Genomic DNA, 15,524 nt, shown 5'->3' on the forward strand with positions numbered 1-15,524 from the left:
GGGGCAGATTAGAGGATGCTGCAGGGGTAGATGAGAGGATGCTGCAGGGGCAGAGGATGCTGTAGGGGCAGATGAGAGGATGCTGTAGGGGCAGAGGATGCAGTAGGGGCAGATGAGAGGATGCTGTAGGGACAGAGGATGCTGTGGGGGCAGATGAGAGGATGCTGTAGGGGCAGAGGATGCTGTAGGGACAGAGGATGCTGTGGGGGCAGATGAGAGGATGCTGTAGGGGCAGAGGATGCTGTGGGGGCAGATGAGAGGATGCTGTAGGGGCAGAGGATGCTGTAGGGGCAGATGAGAGGATGCTGTAGGGGCAGATGAGAGGATGCTGTGGGGGCAGAGGATGCTGTAGGGGCAGATGAGAGGATGCTGTAGGGACAGAGGATGCTGTAGGGGCAGAGGATGCTGTAGGGGCAGATGATGCTGTAGGGACAGAGGATGCTGTAGGGGCAGATGAGAGGATGCTGTAGGGGCAGAGGATGCTGTAGGGGAAGATGAGAGGATGCTGTAGGGACAGAGGATGCTGTAGGGGCAGATGAGAGGATGCTGCAGGGGCAGATGAGAGGATGCTGCCGGGGCAGAGGATGCTGTAGGGGCAGATGAGAGGATGCTGTAGGGGCAGAGGATGCTGTAGGGGCAGATGATGCTGTAGGGGCAGATGATGCGGTAGGGGCAGAGGATGCTGTAGGGGCAGAGGATGCTGTAGGGGCAGAGGATGCTGTAGGGGCAGAGGATGCTGTAGGGGTGACTCTTGGGTAGGCCAGTCCTAATGGGTTTACTTTCAGTGTGACGAGAAGGTAACACAGATGACTACAGCCAAGGTTTGCTCTTTATTCAGTTACAGGTCCAGTAATTACATTCAGGCTGTGTGTGTGTGTGTGTGTGTGTGTGTGTGTGTGTGTGTGTGTGTGTGTGTGTGTGTGTGTGTGTGTGTGTGTGTGTGTGTGTGTGTGTGTGTGTGTGTGTGTGTGTGTGTGTGTGTGTGTGTGTTAGCCAATAAAGAATATCACTTGTGAGCACATTCACATATCTTAGATAGGTCTGCAGCCCTGCCTTTCCCCATTATCACCCAGCATACAGTGCTTCCACTGCAGCAAGGGATTCTGGGAAATTACATGCAAATTATCCCATGCTGTGCTTAAAAGCTGTGTGAACAGCAGAGCATTTGCTTATATGGGTTCCATGTAAAAATGGATTTCAGGCAAAAGTTGACACGTGTGCTCATTTGCATGTCATTTCCCAGAATCCCTTACTGCAGTGTAAGCACTGCATTCTAGGTGATAATGGTGAAAGGCAGGGTTGCAGACCTGTCTAAAACATGTGAATGTGCTCACAAGTGATATTCCTTATTGGCTGGCTGGACACACACACACACACACACTCACTATGTGTGTATATTGCGTGTCCTGATCTGTGTGATTGAATTACCTGTTGATTTCAAGTGCTGTTTGTATTAAGTGTTGAGTTAGAACCAGAAGTAGTTGGAAGAAAGAGTTAAGCAAGATATAGTATATTGAAGTACAGTAAATTGTTAGAATTTATAACTCTATTGTTGCAACAATGATCAGGATTGAGACTCCCACTCAGTGGCCATCCTGTCACGTGTGTGCACTTAGAGAAGCTGTTCCAGGGAGCGTATCGCTGTGGGAAGTGTGAGCGGGGGGTCGCTTTGGAGTCTCAGATTGCTGATCTGAAGAGGACACTTGCAATATTGAGGGACATTGGCAATCTTGAAAGGGGTTTAGAGCTCACTGAGCAGGTCCTGGCTGGGACTAATGGTGCAGATGGTGGCGCTGGGAGTGAGGAGCAGGTAGGTAGCTGGGTAACAGTTAGAAGGGGAAGGAGAAACATTAGTAAGACCACACCTTGAGTATGGAGTACGATTTTGTGCACCACTCTTAGAAAATACATTATTTAACTAGGGAAAGTGCAGAGAAGAGCCACCAAATTAATAAAGGGGGTGGATAATCTGATTTATGAGGAGAGGCTAGCTAAATTAGATTTATTTACATTAGAAAAGAGGCGTCTAAGGGGATATGATAACTATATACAAATATATTCAGGGACAACATAAGGAACCTTCAGAAGAACGATTCTTTCCGAGGTTAGTACAAAGGACACGGGGGCCATCCCTTAAGGTTGGAAGAAAAGAGATTTCACCAGCAACAAAGGAAAAGGGTTCTTTACAGTAAGGGCAGTTACAATGTGGGATTCATTACCCATGGAGACTGTGATGGCAGATATGATAGATATGTTTAAAAAAAAAGGTTGGACATCTTTTTAGATAGGAAAGGTATACAGGGATATACCAAATAAGTAAACATGAGTAGGATGTTGATCCAGGGATTAATCCGATTGCCAATTACTGGAGTCAGGAAGGAATTTATTTTCCCCTTATGAGACAGCATTGGATGATATGACTCTGGGGTTTGTTTGCTTCCTCTGGATCAATATGCTGTAAGTACGGATATAGGATAAAGTGTCTGTCGTCTAAATTTAGCACAGGTTGAACTTGATGGACGCATGTCTTTTTTCAACCTCATCTACTATGTAACCATGTAACCATGTAACTATGAAACATACACACACATTTATATCTCCTGACCCATTGTGTTATGATGCGTTAATTGATGTTAATTGATTTTAATGCTACTCTGCAAAACTTGTTGACTATTAAAATAAAGAAAGATAATTATAATAGTATGTCGATGTACACACACACACACACACACACACACACACACACACACACACACACACACACACACACACACACACACACACATATTACATTGTCACATGGTTTACTATGATGTCCAGTAATAGATAACAGACCAGCAGTTAGTTCTATGTAGAATATTCTGGCACAATGTATCCGGAAGGGAAATGCTGTATTGGTAACATCACAGCCTCTGAAGTGGGTCAAATTTGGCATCAAATATCAGCTCTACCAAGCAAGGACGTGTGCCTGAGACATGGCACGTACAGCGCTGCTGAGTATAATATGTATCACCCACCTCAAGGACTTTTATTTTCTCCTGCAGTCTCACCACTTCATTATTCAATTCATTCATAAAACTGTAGCTGGCAAAGTTCTTCTCCTCGTTTTCAACGAACTGCCCGATCAGAGTCTCCATGTCCTCCTCTCCGCTCAGCGCCACCAGCTGTTTATACGTTACTTGGTAGCTCTCAATGACATCTGCTCTCGCCTTTAACGCCTTTTCTTCGGCCAAGGCTGTAAAATAGAAGGATTGAGCATTGTGGAAGACGAAACGTGTGTCGGGTTGCCCAGGTTTGTATCTTGCAGCACGTTAATGTTGTTCAATATTATTTCGTGTGTGTCTGTGTTACTCTGTTGCTGAGATACCAAGCCACAAAAAACATGGCCACAGGGATGCATAAAAGTAGCAACCATGGATTGCCACAGAAACCACAGCATTCAAAAGCTATAGACCTCAGAGACCTGGATTGACTAAGTGCCGCCGTGGGATTTCACATCCCAATCCAGCGCTAACTGCCACCATATTGCCATTTAGTGAACCCCGCTCGAAATGCTTTTTGTTGCTGTAACTTAACCCTTCTGCCGGGCAGGCTGGCAATGCAACAACGGATTAAACTCGAAAGGTGCTAATTGTCCATTCTATACTGTGCTATTTTATTATATGTGATCATATATAATAGTATACATTATAATATTATTTAACTATACCATTCTAGAGAAATCCACTCTTAGACCCAATAAGAGATAGGCGCAGCTGCCCGTATAGAAAGGGTCTTCAGACCATATATTAAATATAAGACCAACAAGGCACAATGTGTCAGGTACAGATTAACCCTTCTTCACAACTCTGAATGACATTTTTTATGTATTATAATGCAACAAGCCTTTTTTGTTTCTATAGCAACCATTTGCAAAGCCACAGATAATGAGTCAATACTCCTCTGCAGCCATTTAGTGAACCCCCAAGATGAATCCTCGCCGATCGATCACAGGACAATCGTCAACTTAGCTAAATACTTATCATTGTGTGGATTGTATTTTATATATAACTAGCTGATATACCCGGCGTTGCCCGGGCGTGGAAGGGCAGGGGGCGTGGAAGGGCGGGGGGGGGGGCAGGGGGCGTGGAAGGGCGGGGGGGGGGCAGGGGGCGTCGAAGGGTGGGGGGGGCAGGGGGCGTGGAAGGGCACGGGGCGTGGAAGGGCGGGGGGGGAAGGGGGCGTGGAAGGGCGGGGGGGGGCAGGGGGCGTGGAAGGGCGGGGGGGGGCAGGGGGCGTGGAAGGGCGGGGGGGGGCAGGGGGCGTGGAAGGGCGGGGGGGAAGGGGGCGTGGAAGGGTGGGGGGGGCGTGGAAGGGTGGGGGGGGCAGGGGGCGTGGAAGGGCGGGGGGGGGCAAGGGGCATGGAAGGGCGGGGGGGGCAAGGGCATGGAAGGGCGGGGGGCAAGGGGTGTGGAAGGGTGGGGGGGGCAAGGGGTGTGGAAGGGTGGGGGGGGCAAGGGGCGTGGAAGGGTGGGGGGGGCAAGGGGCGTGGAAGGGCGGGGGGCAAGGGGCGTAGAAGGGCAGGGGGGCAAGGGGTGTGGAAGGGCAAGGGGCGTGGAGGGGAGGGCAGGGAAGAGGGGGGCAAAGGGCAGGGAAGAGGGGGGCAAAGGGCAGGGGGGGCAAATGGCAGGGGGGGCAAAGGGAAGGGAAGGGCGGGGGGAAGGGGCAGGGAGGGGCGGGGGGCGAGGGGCAGGGAGGGGCGGGGGGCGAGGGGCAGGGAGGGGCAAGGGGCAGGGATGGGCGCGGGGGCAAGGGGCAGGGATGGGCGGGGGGGCAAAGGGCAGGGAGGGGCAGGGGGTGGGCAAAGGGCAGGGAGGGGCGGGAGGGGGCAAAGGGCAGGGAGGGGCGGGGGGGCAAAGGGCAGGGGGGGCAAAGGGCAGGGAGGGGTGGGAGGGGGGGCAAAGGGCAGGGCGGGGGGGGCAAAGGGCAGGGAGGGGCGGGGGGAAAAGGGCAGGGAGGGAGGGGGGCAAAGGGCAGGGAGGGAGGGGGGGCAAAGGGGAGGGAGGGGGGGCAAAGGGCAGGGAGGGGCGGGGGGGGCAGGGGGGGCAAATGGCAGGGAGGGGCAGGGGGGCAAAGGCCAGGGAGGGGCGGGGGGGGCAAAGGGCAGGGAGGGTTGGGGGGGGGCAAAGGGCAGGGAGGGGCGGGGGCAAAGGGCAGGGAGGGGCGGGGGGCAAAGGGCAGGGAGGGGCGGGGGGCAAAGGGCAGGGAGGGCAAAGGGCAGGGAGGGAGGGCAAAGGGCAGGGAGGGAGGGAGGGAGGGAAAAGGGCAGGGGGAGGGTAGGGGGCAAAGGGCAGGGGGAGGGAGGGCAGGGGGCAAAGGGCAGGGGGAGGGAGGGCAGGGGCAAAGGGCAGGGGGGGGGAGTCAGGGACGCGGTAAATTACCCATTCCCCTGCGTTTCCTCACATTGCACCCGGCCGCGCTCCTCCTCCACCTCGGGCTCCTCAGCGGTGTCCGTGACCCCCGGCGAGGCTGAGAGGCTCCAGTGAGGAGGTGTTGCGCCTTGCACGGGAGAGGCGGAGAGAGCCGGAGGAGCGCTCTCGGGGATGGGGAGCGGCCTTTGTGAGGGGAGAGCCGCAGAGAGCGTGCTCTGTGAGGGTGGGGGGAGCGCCGGGGAAGGGTGAGTTCGCCGGGGAAGGGTGAGAGCGCCGGGTGAGAGCACCGGGTGAGGGAGAGCGCTGTGTGAGAGCGCCGGGTGAGGGAGAGCGCCGGGTGAGGGTGCGGTGTGTGTGAGGGAGAGCGCTGGGTGAGGGAGAGCGCCGGGTGAGGGAGAGCGCCGGGTGAGGTTGAGAGCGCCGGGTGAGGTTGAGAGAGCCGGGTGAGGTTGAGAGCCGGGGGAGGGAGTGGCCTATGGGAGGTGAGAGCCGGGTAAGGGTGAGAGGCGTGGGGAGGGTGAGAACCGTAGGGAGGTGAGAGCCGTGGGAAGGGTGAGAGCCTTTGGGAGGGTGAGAGAGCCGGGGAGAGTGAGAGAGCCGGTGAAGGGAGCAGCCTGGGGGAGGGTGAGAGCGCCGGGGAAGGGAGCGGCCTGGGGGAGGGTGAGAGCGCTGTGGGAGGGTGAGAGCGCCAGGGAAGGGAGCGGACTGTGGGAGGGTGAGAGCGCCGGGGAAGGGAGCGGCCTGTAGGAGTGTGAGAGCGCCGGGGAAGGGAGCAGACTGTGGGAGGAGAGAGCAGGAGAGAGCGTGTTCTGGGGGGCCAATGAGAGCCGGGGGGGGGCAGACACACCGGCCAATGAGAGCCGTGGGAGGGCGGGCGGACCGACGGACCAAGCAAATGGTCTCCGGACACTCACAAACAAGATTTTAGATTATATAGCTATAGATATATATGTTATTTGTATTATTTGTTATTTATATGATTGTCACGTGTATTACTAATGTGAAGCGCTATGTACACTAATGGCGCTATATAAATAAAGACATACATACATTATATTGATGCACATATTAAAAGGGGATTAAAACGGCAGCTCGGGCGGCTGCTTTAAACACTCATTCCAAGTTCTCTTATGGGTTTCTATGTCACATGATCAGCCCAAAAGGATGAAGAAACAGAGCAGATGGCACTTTCTGGGAGATATCCAACTCCTTCAATACCTTCTCTCTTTAATCTAATTTCTTCCCCATCCAACTCTGAGCGGTCAAAAGACTTGATCTGCATAAATCCCCGGAGTTTTTTCTCATGGTCAAAGGTTCGGACCAGTTCCTTGATCTCGATGTTATACTGGTTGAGATCTTTGGCACACCTCTCCTTCATGGCCTGGATCCGAGCTTGATTTTCTTCTCTAAACACGGGGAAGATATTTCCCACGTCATATAGTTCCTGTGTTACTGTATCTATTAGAAATACTCCCAGGCACGTCTGCTGCACCCAGTTTCACTGCCAAAGGGCCTTGCAACGTATACTGTATGAATCTAAGCTGCAAAAATGAGCAGTTCGCTCTTTGCCAGCACAGCACATTTCAACCTTGTTTTAGAAGTGGAGATCTGCTTAGACCAGGGGGATCTCAACTCCAGTCCTCCCCCCCCCCCCCCCCCCCACAGGTCAGATTTTCAGGATATCCCTACTTCAGCACAGGTGGTGCAGTTGAAGTGCTGACTGCCGGGGGGGAGGGGGGGTGACTGTCCCACACTCACCGTCGCCCCTACCAACCATTGTGCCCAAGCACTGCCATCTACTGCACTTATTCCCTCACCTGCTGTCTCTGTAACTCTCCCAACATACCACTTAGATTGTAAGCTCTCCGGGGCAGGGATTTCCTTTCCTATTGTCTGACTTTGCTGCGTTTATTGTATTATTAGAATTCCCTGTGCTGTATTATCTTTGTGACGATCTGCGCACATGGTAGGCGCAATATAAATATAAACAAATACATACATACATACAGTACATACATACTGTACATACATACATACCAACCTCATACCCATCCCCTGCCACCCTCCCTCCTCTCTCCCTTTCTCCTGTGCCCTTTGGAATGCTCGCTCCCTCTCTAACAAGTTCCTCTCTGTGCATGACTTCTTTCTCTCTCACTCTCTGCTCCTATTTGCTATAACTGAGACCTGGCTCACTCAGTCTGACTCTGCTCTGGAAGCTGCCCTCTCCTATGGCAGCCTTTCCTTCTCCCACACTCCGCGCCCTGATGGCAGGGGTGGAGGCGTGGGGCTCCTGCTCTCCTCTCTCTGCCGTTACTGAACCCTTCCTATTTATCCATCTCTTGCTTTTCCCTCCTTTGAGGCTCACACTGTCCAGATCTTCTCTCCTCTCCCTGTCCATGTGGCGGTCATCTATCGCCCACCTACCTCTACTCATCCCCCTTTTGCCTTTCTCTCTCACTTTGAATCCTGGCTCTCTTTCTTTCTCTCCTCAGACTCCCCTGTTCTTCTCCTTGGGGACTTCAATTGCCACATTGATGACCCCTCTCTCCCTTGGGCTTCCCACTTTCTTTCTCTAACCTTTTCTTTTAGCCTTCAACAGTGGACTGCAGCCAGCACCCACAAGGATGGCCACTACTTAGACCTGGTTTTCACTAAAAACTTCTCTCTCTCCAATTTCTCCATTTCCCCTTTTCCTCTCTCTGACCATTACCTCATCTCATTCTCTCTATCTCGCTTCTCCCCTCCTCCACCTCCATCTCCCCGGTTCTGCCGAAACCTGCACTCTATTCACTTACCTGACTTTGAGTCCACTTTATGCTCCTCCTTCTCCTCTCTCAGCTCTGCTACAGACCCTGACAACCTGGTCAGGAACTACAACTCTGCCTTGTCCTCCTCTCTTGATCTACATGCCCCGCTTTCTCTCTGCCACCCTCGCCCTTCTAACCCCAGACCCTGGCTAAATTCCCACACGCGCATGCTGCGTTCCTCCAGTCATTCCTCTGAACGCCTCTGGACTAAATCTCATACTCTCGCAGACTTCCTTCACTACAAATTTATACTATCCTGTTTCAACTCTGTCCTCTCGCAAGCTAAACAAGCCTACTTTTCTTCACTTATCAACACGCACAAGTCTAACCCACGCCGACTGTTCTCTGTCTTTGATACTCTACTCAAACCACCCTCAGCTGCCTCTCCTTCCTCCATCTCCGCTCAGGACTTTGCTGACTATTTTAAGGAAAAGGTGGAATCCATACAGCAGAACATCCCCTCTGTTTCTTCCTCCCATCCTACACCTCTTCCTAACTCTCCTCCTGCCTTCCTTGACTCTTTTTCCACTGTCTCAGAGGAGGGTGTGTCGCTGTTGATCGCCTCTTCGCCCTCTACCACTTGCCCTCTTGACCCCATTCCCTCCCATCTCCTAAAACCTCTTGCTCCTACTATAATCCCTACGCTCACACACATTTTTAACTCTTCCCTCTGCTCTGGAACCTTTCCATCCTCCTTCAAAAATGCAACAGTTATACCATTACTCAAAAACAGCAAGCTTGACCCTACCTGTCTTTCTAACTATCGACCTGTCTCCCTCCTGCCTTTTGCCTCTAAACTCCTTGAACGTCTTGTATTCTCTCGCTTGCTCCATTTTCTCACTGCCTATTCTCTCCTAGACCCTCTACAATCTGGCTTCCGCACTGCTCACTCCACCGAAACAGCCCTCACTAAAATAACTGACGACCTCCATGCTGCCAAAGACAGAGGTCATTACACTCTGCTCATATTACTTGACCTCTCTGCAGCATTTGACACCGTGGACCACCCTCTTCTCTTTCACATTCTCCATACTCTTGGTATTCGGAACAAAGCTCTATCCTGGATCTCATCCTACCTCTCCCATCGTACATTCAGTGTCCCTTCTGCTAACACCTCCTCCTCTATTGATCTCTCTGTGGGGGTACCCCAGGGCTCTGTCCTGGGACCCCTTCTCTTTTCTCTGTACACACTCTCTCTAGGTGACCTAATAACATCTTTTGGGTTTAATTATCACCTCTATGCTGACGACACACAAATATACTTTTCAACACCCGACCTTACACCTGCTGCACAAACCAAAGTTTCTGAATGTCTCTCTGCTATATCATCCTGGATGGCCCTCCGCCGCCTTAAACTCAACATGGCTAAAACAGAGCTCCTCATACTTCCTCCCAAACCTGGCCCTACTAGCTCCTTCCACATTACTGTTGGGAGTACTATCATTCACCCAGTAGCCCAAGCACGCTGCCTAGGGGTCACACTCGACTCCTCTCTCACATTCAAAACGTCTCTAAAACCTGTCGCTTTTTCCTCCGCAATATAACAAAGATACGCCCTTTCCTCTGTTACTCGACTGCTAAAACTCTGACTCAGGCCCTCATTCTCTCCCGTCTTGATTACTGTAACCTCCTGCTGTCCGGCCTTCCTGCCTCTCACCTGTCTCCCCTACAATCTATCCTAAACGCTGCTGCCAGAATCACTCTACTCTTTCCTAGATCTCTCTCAGCATCACCCTCATGAAAACCCTCTCCTGGCTTCCGATCAAATCCCGCATCTCACACTCCATTCTTCTCCTCACTTTTAAAGCTTTAAACTCTTCTGCCACTCCTTACATCTCAGCCCTAATTTCTCGTTATGCACCATCCCGACTCGTGCGTTCTTCTTAAGGATGTCTTCCTTCTACCCCCTTTGTATCTAAAGCTCTCTCCCGCCTTAAACCCCTTTTCACTGACTGCCCCACACCTCTGGAATGCCCTTCCCCTCAGTACCCGACTAGCACCCTCTCTATCCACCTTTAAGACCCACCTTAAGACACACCTGCTTAAAGAAGCATATGAATAGCACTGTGGATATTCTGAATACATGATACATAAAGCTTGGCCCCCTGCAGACGCACTTACCAGAACTCCCTCCTACTGTCTCTGTACGTTCTCCCTACCTACCAATTAGATTGTAAGCTCCTCGGAGCAGGGACTCCTCTTCCTTAATTTAACTTTTATGTCTAAAGCACTTATTCACATTCTCTGTTATTTATTTGATTACCACATGCATTAATACTGTGAAGCGCTATGTACATTAATGGCGCTATATAAATAAAGACATACAATACAATACAGTACATACATACAGTACATACATAATGTACATACTTTACATACATACTGTACATACGGTACATACATACATATTGTACATACATACTGTACATACATACTGTACATATGGTACATACATACATACATACCAGAGACTCTTACATCCACCACCAGTCTAAGTTCTTTCAAATCTAAGGCTGTCACACATTTTAATCTGGTCTGTAACTGTTTCAGTCCTTGCTTCAGCACACGTGGCTCAATCAGTGGCACAGTCTTTGAAGTTGCCCACCCCTGTTCCACATAGTTACCAGTGTCCTCCATAAAGCGCACTTACCTTTGGTCATGTGCCTGCATAGACTGTCCAATCACAGCGTCCATGGCGATCTTCTGCTGATGTAACTCCTTCAGGAGCTTCTGGTAGAACGCGTCGAATGCTCCTCTCTGGGAACGCAAGTGGTCAATGTCTTTCCTCAGCTTCGCGTTCATGACCAACATCATGTTGAAATTTGTTGTGACCTGTGACACACATTGCGGAGCAGGTTCAGTGCTTATTATTATACAAATGTACACGTAATTGGCTGCCACAGAAATATTCAATCAGACTGCACAGCGTTCCAGGTGCTTCGTGCGTTAAATCTGGCCCGTTTGTATTTTCTTTGGCTCACTTTCACTCTAACCATAGCGGGTAATGGTGTGGGGCTTCAGCACATGTGGCTCAATCAGTGAACTGAGCCACTGATTAAGCCACCTGTGCTGACGCATGGATATCCTTAAAACCTGACCTGTTGGTGGCCCTTGAGGACGGGAGATGGCCGCCCCTGCTCTAACTCATCCTGTTGACATTCCTCAAATCACAAGCTGATGCCAACAGGGCAATATTGGAAGTACGTACACTCATGCCGGATAACAACGCCTCTCCCCCGGTATGTCAAACACCGGGTTATCTGCACCGTCTCTGCCGGACTCGTCTCTTTTACATACATTGCTAAAGCAGATTCAAGTCATTTGACTTTAGTTTCCCCAACATTGTGTGGTCATCTTTTGAATACAGAATAATTAAAAATAATGAGGTTTATGCAAACCTCTATATTATATTTGGAAAACTGGACATTAGGTTGAATTGCATTTGGGTGAAACTGAGCGAGGATGATCATATGGGGAATTTTGAGGTTTCAATTGTCATCATTTGTCAAGATTAAAAATGTACCCAATGCCCTTTGCACATCATTCTGACACATAACGTGATATACATACGTATTATTATTATTATACGTACATGATCGAGCTGGGCCTCCAGCATCTTGATCCGCTTATTCAAATTTTGACTTCGATTAATAGTTGTCACACCAGAGACAATTCTTTTCTGGCTGCTAATTTTTTCTTCCATTTCTTTAATCTGCATAAAACATACACGTCATATTACATACATATTACAGACAAAGGGACACAAGTATAACTGACATGTTCTATTGATAATAATAATAACAGCATGTTCTTGTATAGCGCTGCTAGTTATACGAAGCGCTTTACAGAGACATTTTGCAGGCACAGGTCCCTGCCCCGTGGAGCTTACAATCTATGTTTTTGGTGCCTGAGGCACAGGGAGATAAAGTGACTTGCCCAAGGTCACAAGGAGCCGACACCGGGAATTGAACCAGGCTCCCCTGCTTCAAACTCTCAGTGCCAGTCAGTGTCTGTACTCACTGAGCCGCTTCCTCTATTGCCCATTAAACAAAAAATACCCCCTGTGAGCACATTCACACGTGTCTCAGACAGGTCTGCAAACCTGCCTTTCCCCATTACCCCTTAGCATGCAATGCTTCCACTGCAGCCAGGGGTTCTGGGTAGTGACATGCAAATGAGCGCTCAGTGTCACCTTTTGCTTCTTGTCCATTTTAACACGGATCCCATAAGCGAATGCCTGCCGTATTACACAGCTTTGTCAGCACATCCTGGGATAAAGAAGTGCAGAGCCAGTAACCGTACTCACAGACAGCTGCTTCGAAACTTTGGTGTCTCATCAGTGTGAGGATAGTTACTGATGTGCAGCTGGGAGTGGCTGCTGGATACTGCACATTGGGACCCTAAATACATATCTTCTGCAATGTAACTTCACTCTCTAAGGCAGCGGTGCGCAAACTGGGGGGGCGCGTCCCCCAGGGGGGGCAGGGGATTTTTGTAGGGGGGCGCGGTGGTTTCAGAGGTCTCGCGCTCTTCGCGACGGGATTTAAATGAAATGCCGGGGGATCGTGTGAGGCCTCTGCTACCTATTACTTACCGAGATTCAGACGGCTGCTGACGCAGCGCCATGGCAGCGCGGCGACTCGTGACATCACATGACCCCGCTGCATCATTTGACGCAGGGAATGGAGGTAAGGGGGGCGCGAGCACCGGGGGCAGCAGACAGGGGGGGGGCGCAGCTGCAAAAGTTTGCGCACCCCTGATCTAAGGTACCTTGATGTCCAATTTGGATATGAGAGCTTTTTCTTCTTCAATGATGGCGTCATATTGATCTTTTATCTCTAGAAGGTCTCGCAGTTCTGTAACATTGTTACTGTCGAGGGAAATGTTTCTCTGAGTGTTTGTCAGGCTTATGTTCAACGTGATCTCTTTGCGTTCTTGGTGCAGTGAGGAGATTTCTTTCCTGCAGTGGTGAGAAGTACATTGTTTGTACATGAACACTTGAAATTATGTTTACATACACATAGATTACCTGATGTGTGTGTGTGTGAGCTGTGTGTGAGCTGTGTGTGTGTGCGAGGTGTGTGTGTGTATGTATATATACACACACACACATACACATATACATACACATAGATTACCTGCCTGCTGTGTGTGCATGTGTGTGCGTGTGCGTGTGCGTGTGCGTGTGCGTGTATGTATGTATGTATGCCTATTGTCCCTTTTTCCATCACGGTAAATGGTACGACCATTTATCCTGTCGCCAAAGCACAATGTCTATGACTCCTCCCTTCTCCATTCACACCAAAAATGGTGTCTTCTTCCTATATACACACAGCTCACACCAGGCAGGTAATCTATGTGTATGTATATGTGTATGTGTGTGTGTGTGTGTGTATATATCTATATATATATATATATCTATATATATATATACACACACACACACACACATACACATATACATACACATAGATTACCTGCCTGGTGTGAGCTGTGTGTATATAGGAAGAAGACACCATTTTTGGTGTGAATGGAGAAGGGAGGAGTCATAGACATTGTGCTTTGGCGACAGGATAAATGGTCGTACCATTTACCGTGATGGAAAAAGGGACAATAGGCCGGGTTAAGGAAGAAATACGAGGAGCTCAGTTTTAGCCATATTAAGTTTAAGGCGGCGGAGTGCCATCCTCGAGGATATAGCCAGGACACAATTCGAGACTTGGGACCTGATTGCAGGAGTGAGGGTATAGGTGGATAGATATATCTGTATATTATCTGCATAGAGATGATATCTAAGGCCAAAAGAGTTAATCTAGTGATAGTCTGTAGAAGAGAAAAGGAGAGGTCCCAGAACAGAGCCTGGAGGTAAAAACCAACAGAAAGATCAACAGAAGACGAAGACATGATAGCAACAGAGACGGACAACGTGCGATGGGAGAGGTGGGATGAGAACCAGGACAGAAATTGGTTGCGGATACCAAGAGAGTTTGGAATATGAAGGAGAAGAGTGTGCGCCACAGTACAGAAGGCAGCAGGGCGATGGAGGATGAGAAGCAGGGAAACATGAGCTTGGGATTTTGCTTTATGGAGACCATTGGCTTCTTTAGTGAGCACAGTCTGAGCTGTACGAAAGCCAGATTGTAAATAGGAGGGCATGGGAATTAAGGAAGTCTATCATAGGGGAGAACACAAGACGTCGTAGCAGATTGGAGGCAAAAGGTAGGAGGGATACAGGGGGGCAGTTAGCAAGGCACGTAGGGTCTACGGTGTTTTTGAGAATAGGTGTGATCACCGCATGCTTAAAGGAAGAGGGGACAGTGCCGGGGGTCAGGGAGGAATTGAAGATGTGGGTGAGAGTGGGGACTAAGACAGAAGTAAGAGATCTGATAAGGCGTGAGGGGATAGGATGGAGAGGGCGTGTGGGAGAGAGAGAAGAGAAAGTCCGCTTAGAAACTTCCAACTCTGTAACAGAAGAAACGAATGGAAGAAGGAGACTTAGGTAAAAGCAGAGAGGAGCGTGAAGGTTCAGTACATATGTATGTTATATATTATATACATATATGTAATTGCAGAATTGTATACACATACATACATAGGTAGTGTGTATAGTGCTCTCATATATATCTTTACATATATACTTTTCACTTTCTTTTATTGTGTGTGTGTATATATATATATATATATATATATGTGTATATATATATATATATATATATATATATATATATATATATATATATAATAAAGAATATCACTTGTGAGCACATTCACATGTCTTAGACAGGTCTGCAACCCTGCCTTTCAACCATTATCACCTCGCATACAGTGCTCCCACTGCAGCAAGGGATTCTGGGAAATGACATGCAAATGAGCACACAATGTATCACCTTTTGCCTGGAATATCCATTCACATATATTTTGTGACCTGAATTGCTTGATGTTGGCGTTCATTAGAATCACTACCCCACTATTTGGTGCGCTTCCTAACAGAACATTTGATAACCCACACTCTAATCTGCTGCACTAATCGCTCCGTGACCCAGTTATTATGAATACCGTGTCTCCGAGCTGATCACACGCACGCCGTTCAATGCGAATGTATAGTATCAAAGCCTTGCGCACTGCCCCGCTCAGCACGGAGGCCCTGGCAAGGGCAGGTTAGCACTGGCACGCTCAGCATGGAGGCTCTGGCAAGGGCAGGTTAGCACTGGCACGCTCAGCATGGAGGCTCTGGCAAGGGCAGGTTAGCACTGCCCCGCTCAGCATGGAGGCCCTGGCAAGGGCAGGTTAGCACTGGCACGCTCAG

General features: G+C 49.7%; 1 protein-coding gene across 1 annotated transcript in view; it reads right to left on the minus strand.

The window, feature by feature from the left end:
* CCDC63 (coiled-coil domain containing 63) overlaps positions 1-15,524 on the minus strand; it is a 30,388-nt gene that overhangs the window by 14,443 nt on the left and 421 nt on the right. Inside the window, exons 2-6 of the mRNA XM_075567876.1 lie at positions 12,989-13,178; positions 11,811-11,930; positions 10,869-11,050; positions 6,630-6,817; positions 3,018-3,235 (exon numbers count right to left, since the gene is read on the minus strand). Of these exons, the coding sequence (XP_075423991.1) occupies positions 3,018-3,235; positions 6,630-6,817; positions 10,869-11,050; positions 11,811-11,930; positions 12,989-13,178 (898 nt within the window). The remainder of the gene's footprint in view (positions 1-3,017; positions 3,236-6,629; positions 6,818-10,868; positions 11,051-11,810; positions 11,931-12,988; positions 13,179-15,524) is intronic.

This window comes from Ascaphus truei, chromosome 13 (assembly GCF_040206685.1).
Source record: "Ascaphus truei isolate aAscTru1 chromosome 13, aAscTru1.hap1, whole genome shotgun sequence".
NCBI lineage: Eukaryota > Metazoa > Chordata > Amphibia > Anura > Ascaphidae > Ascaphus > Ascaphus truei.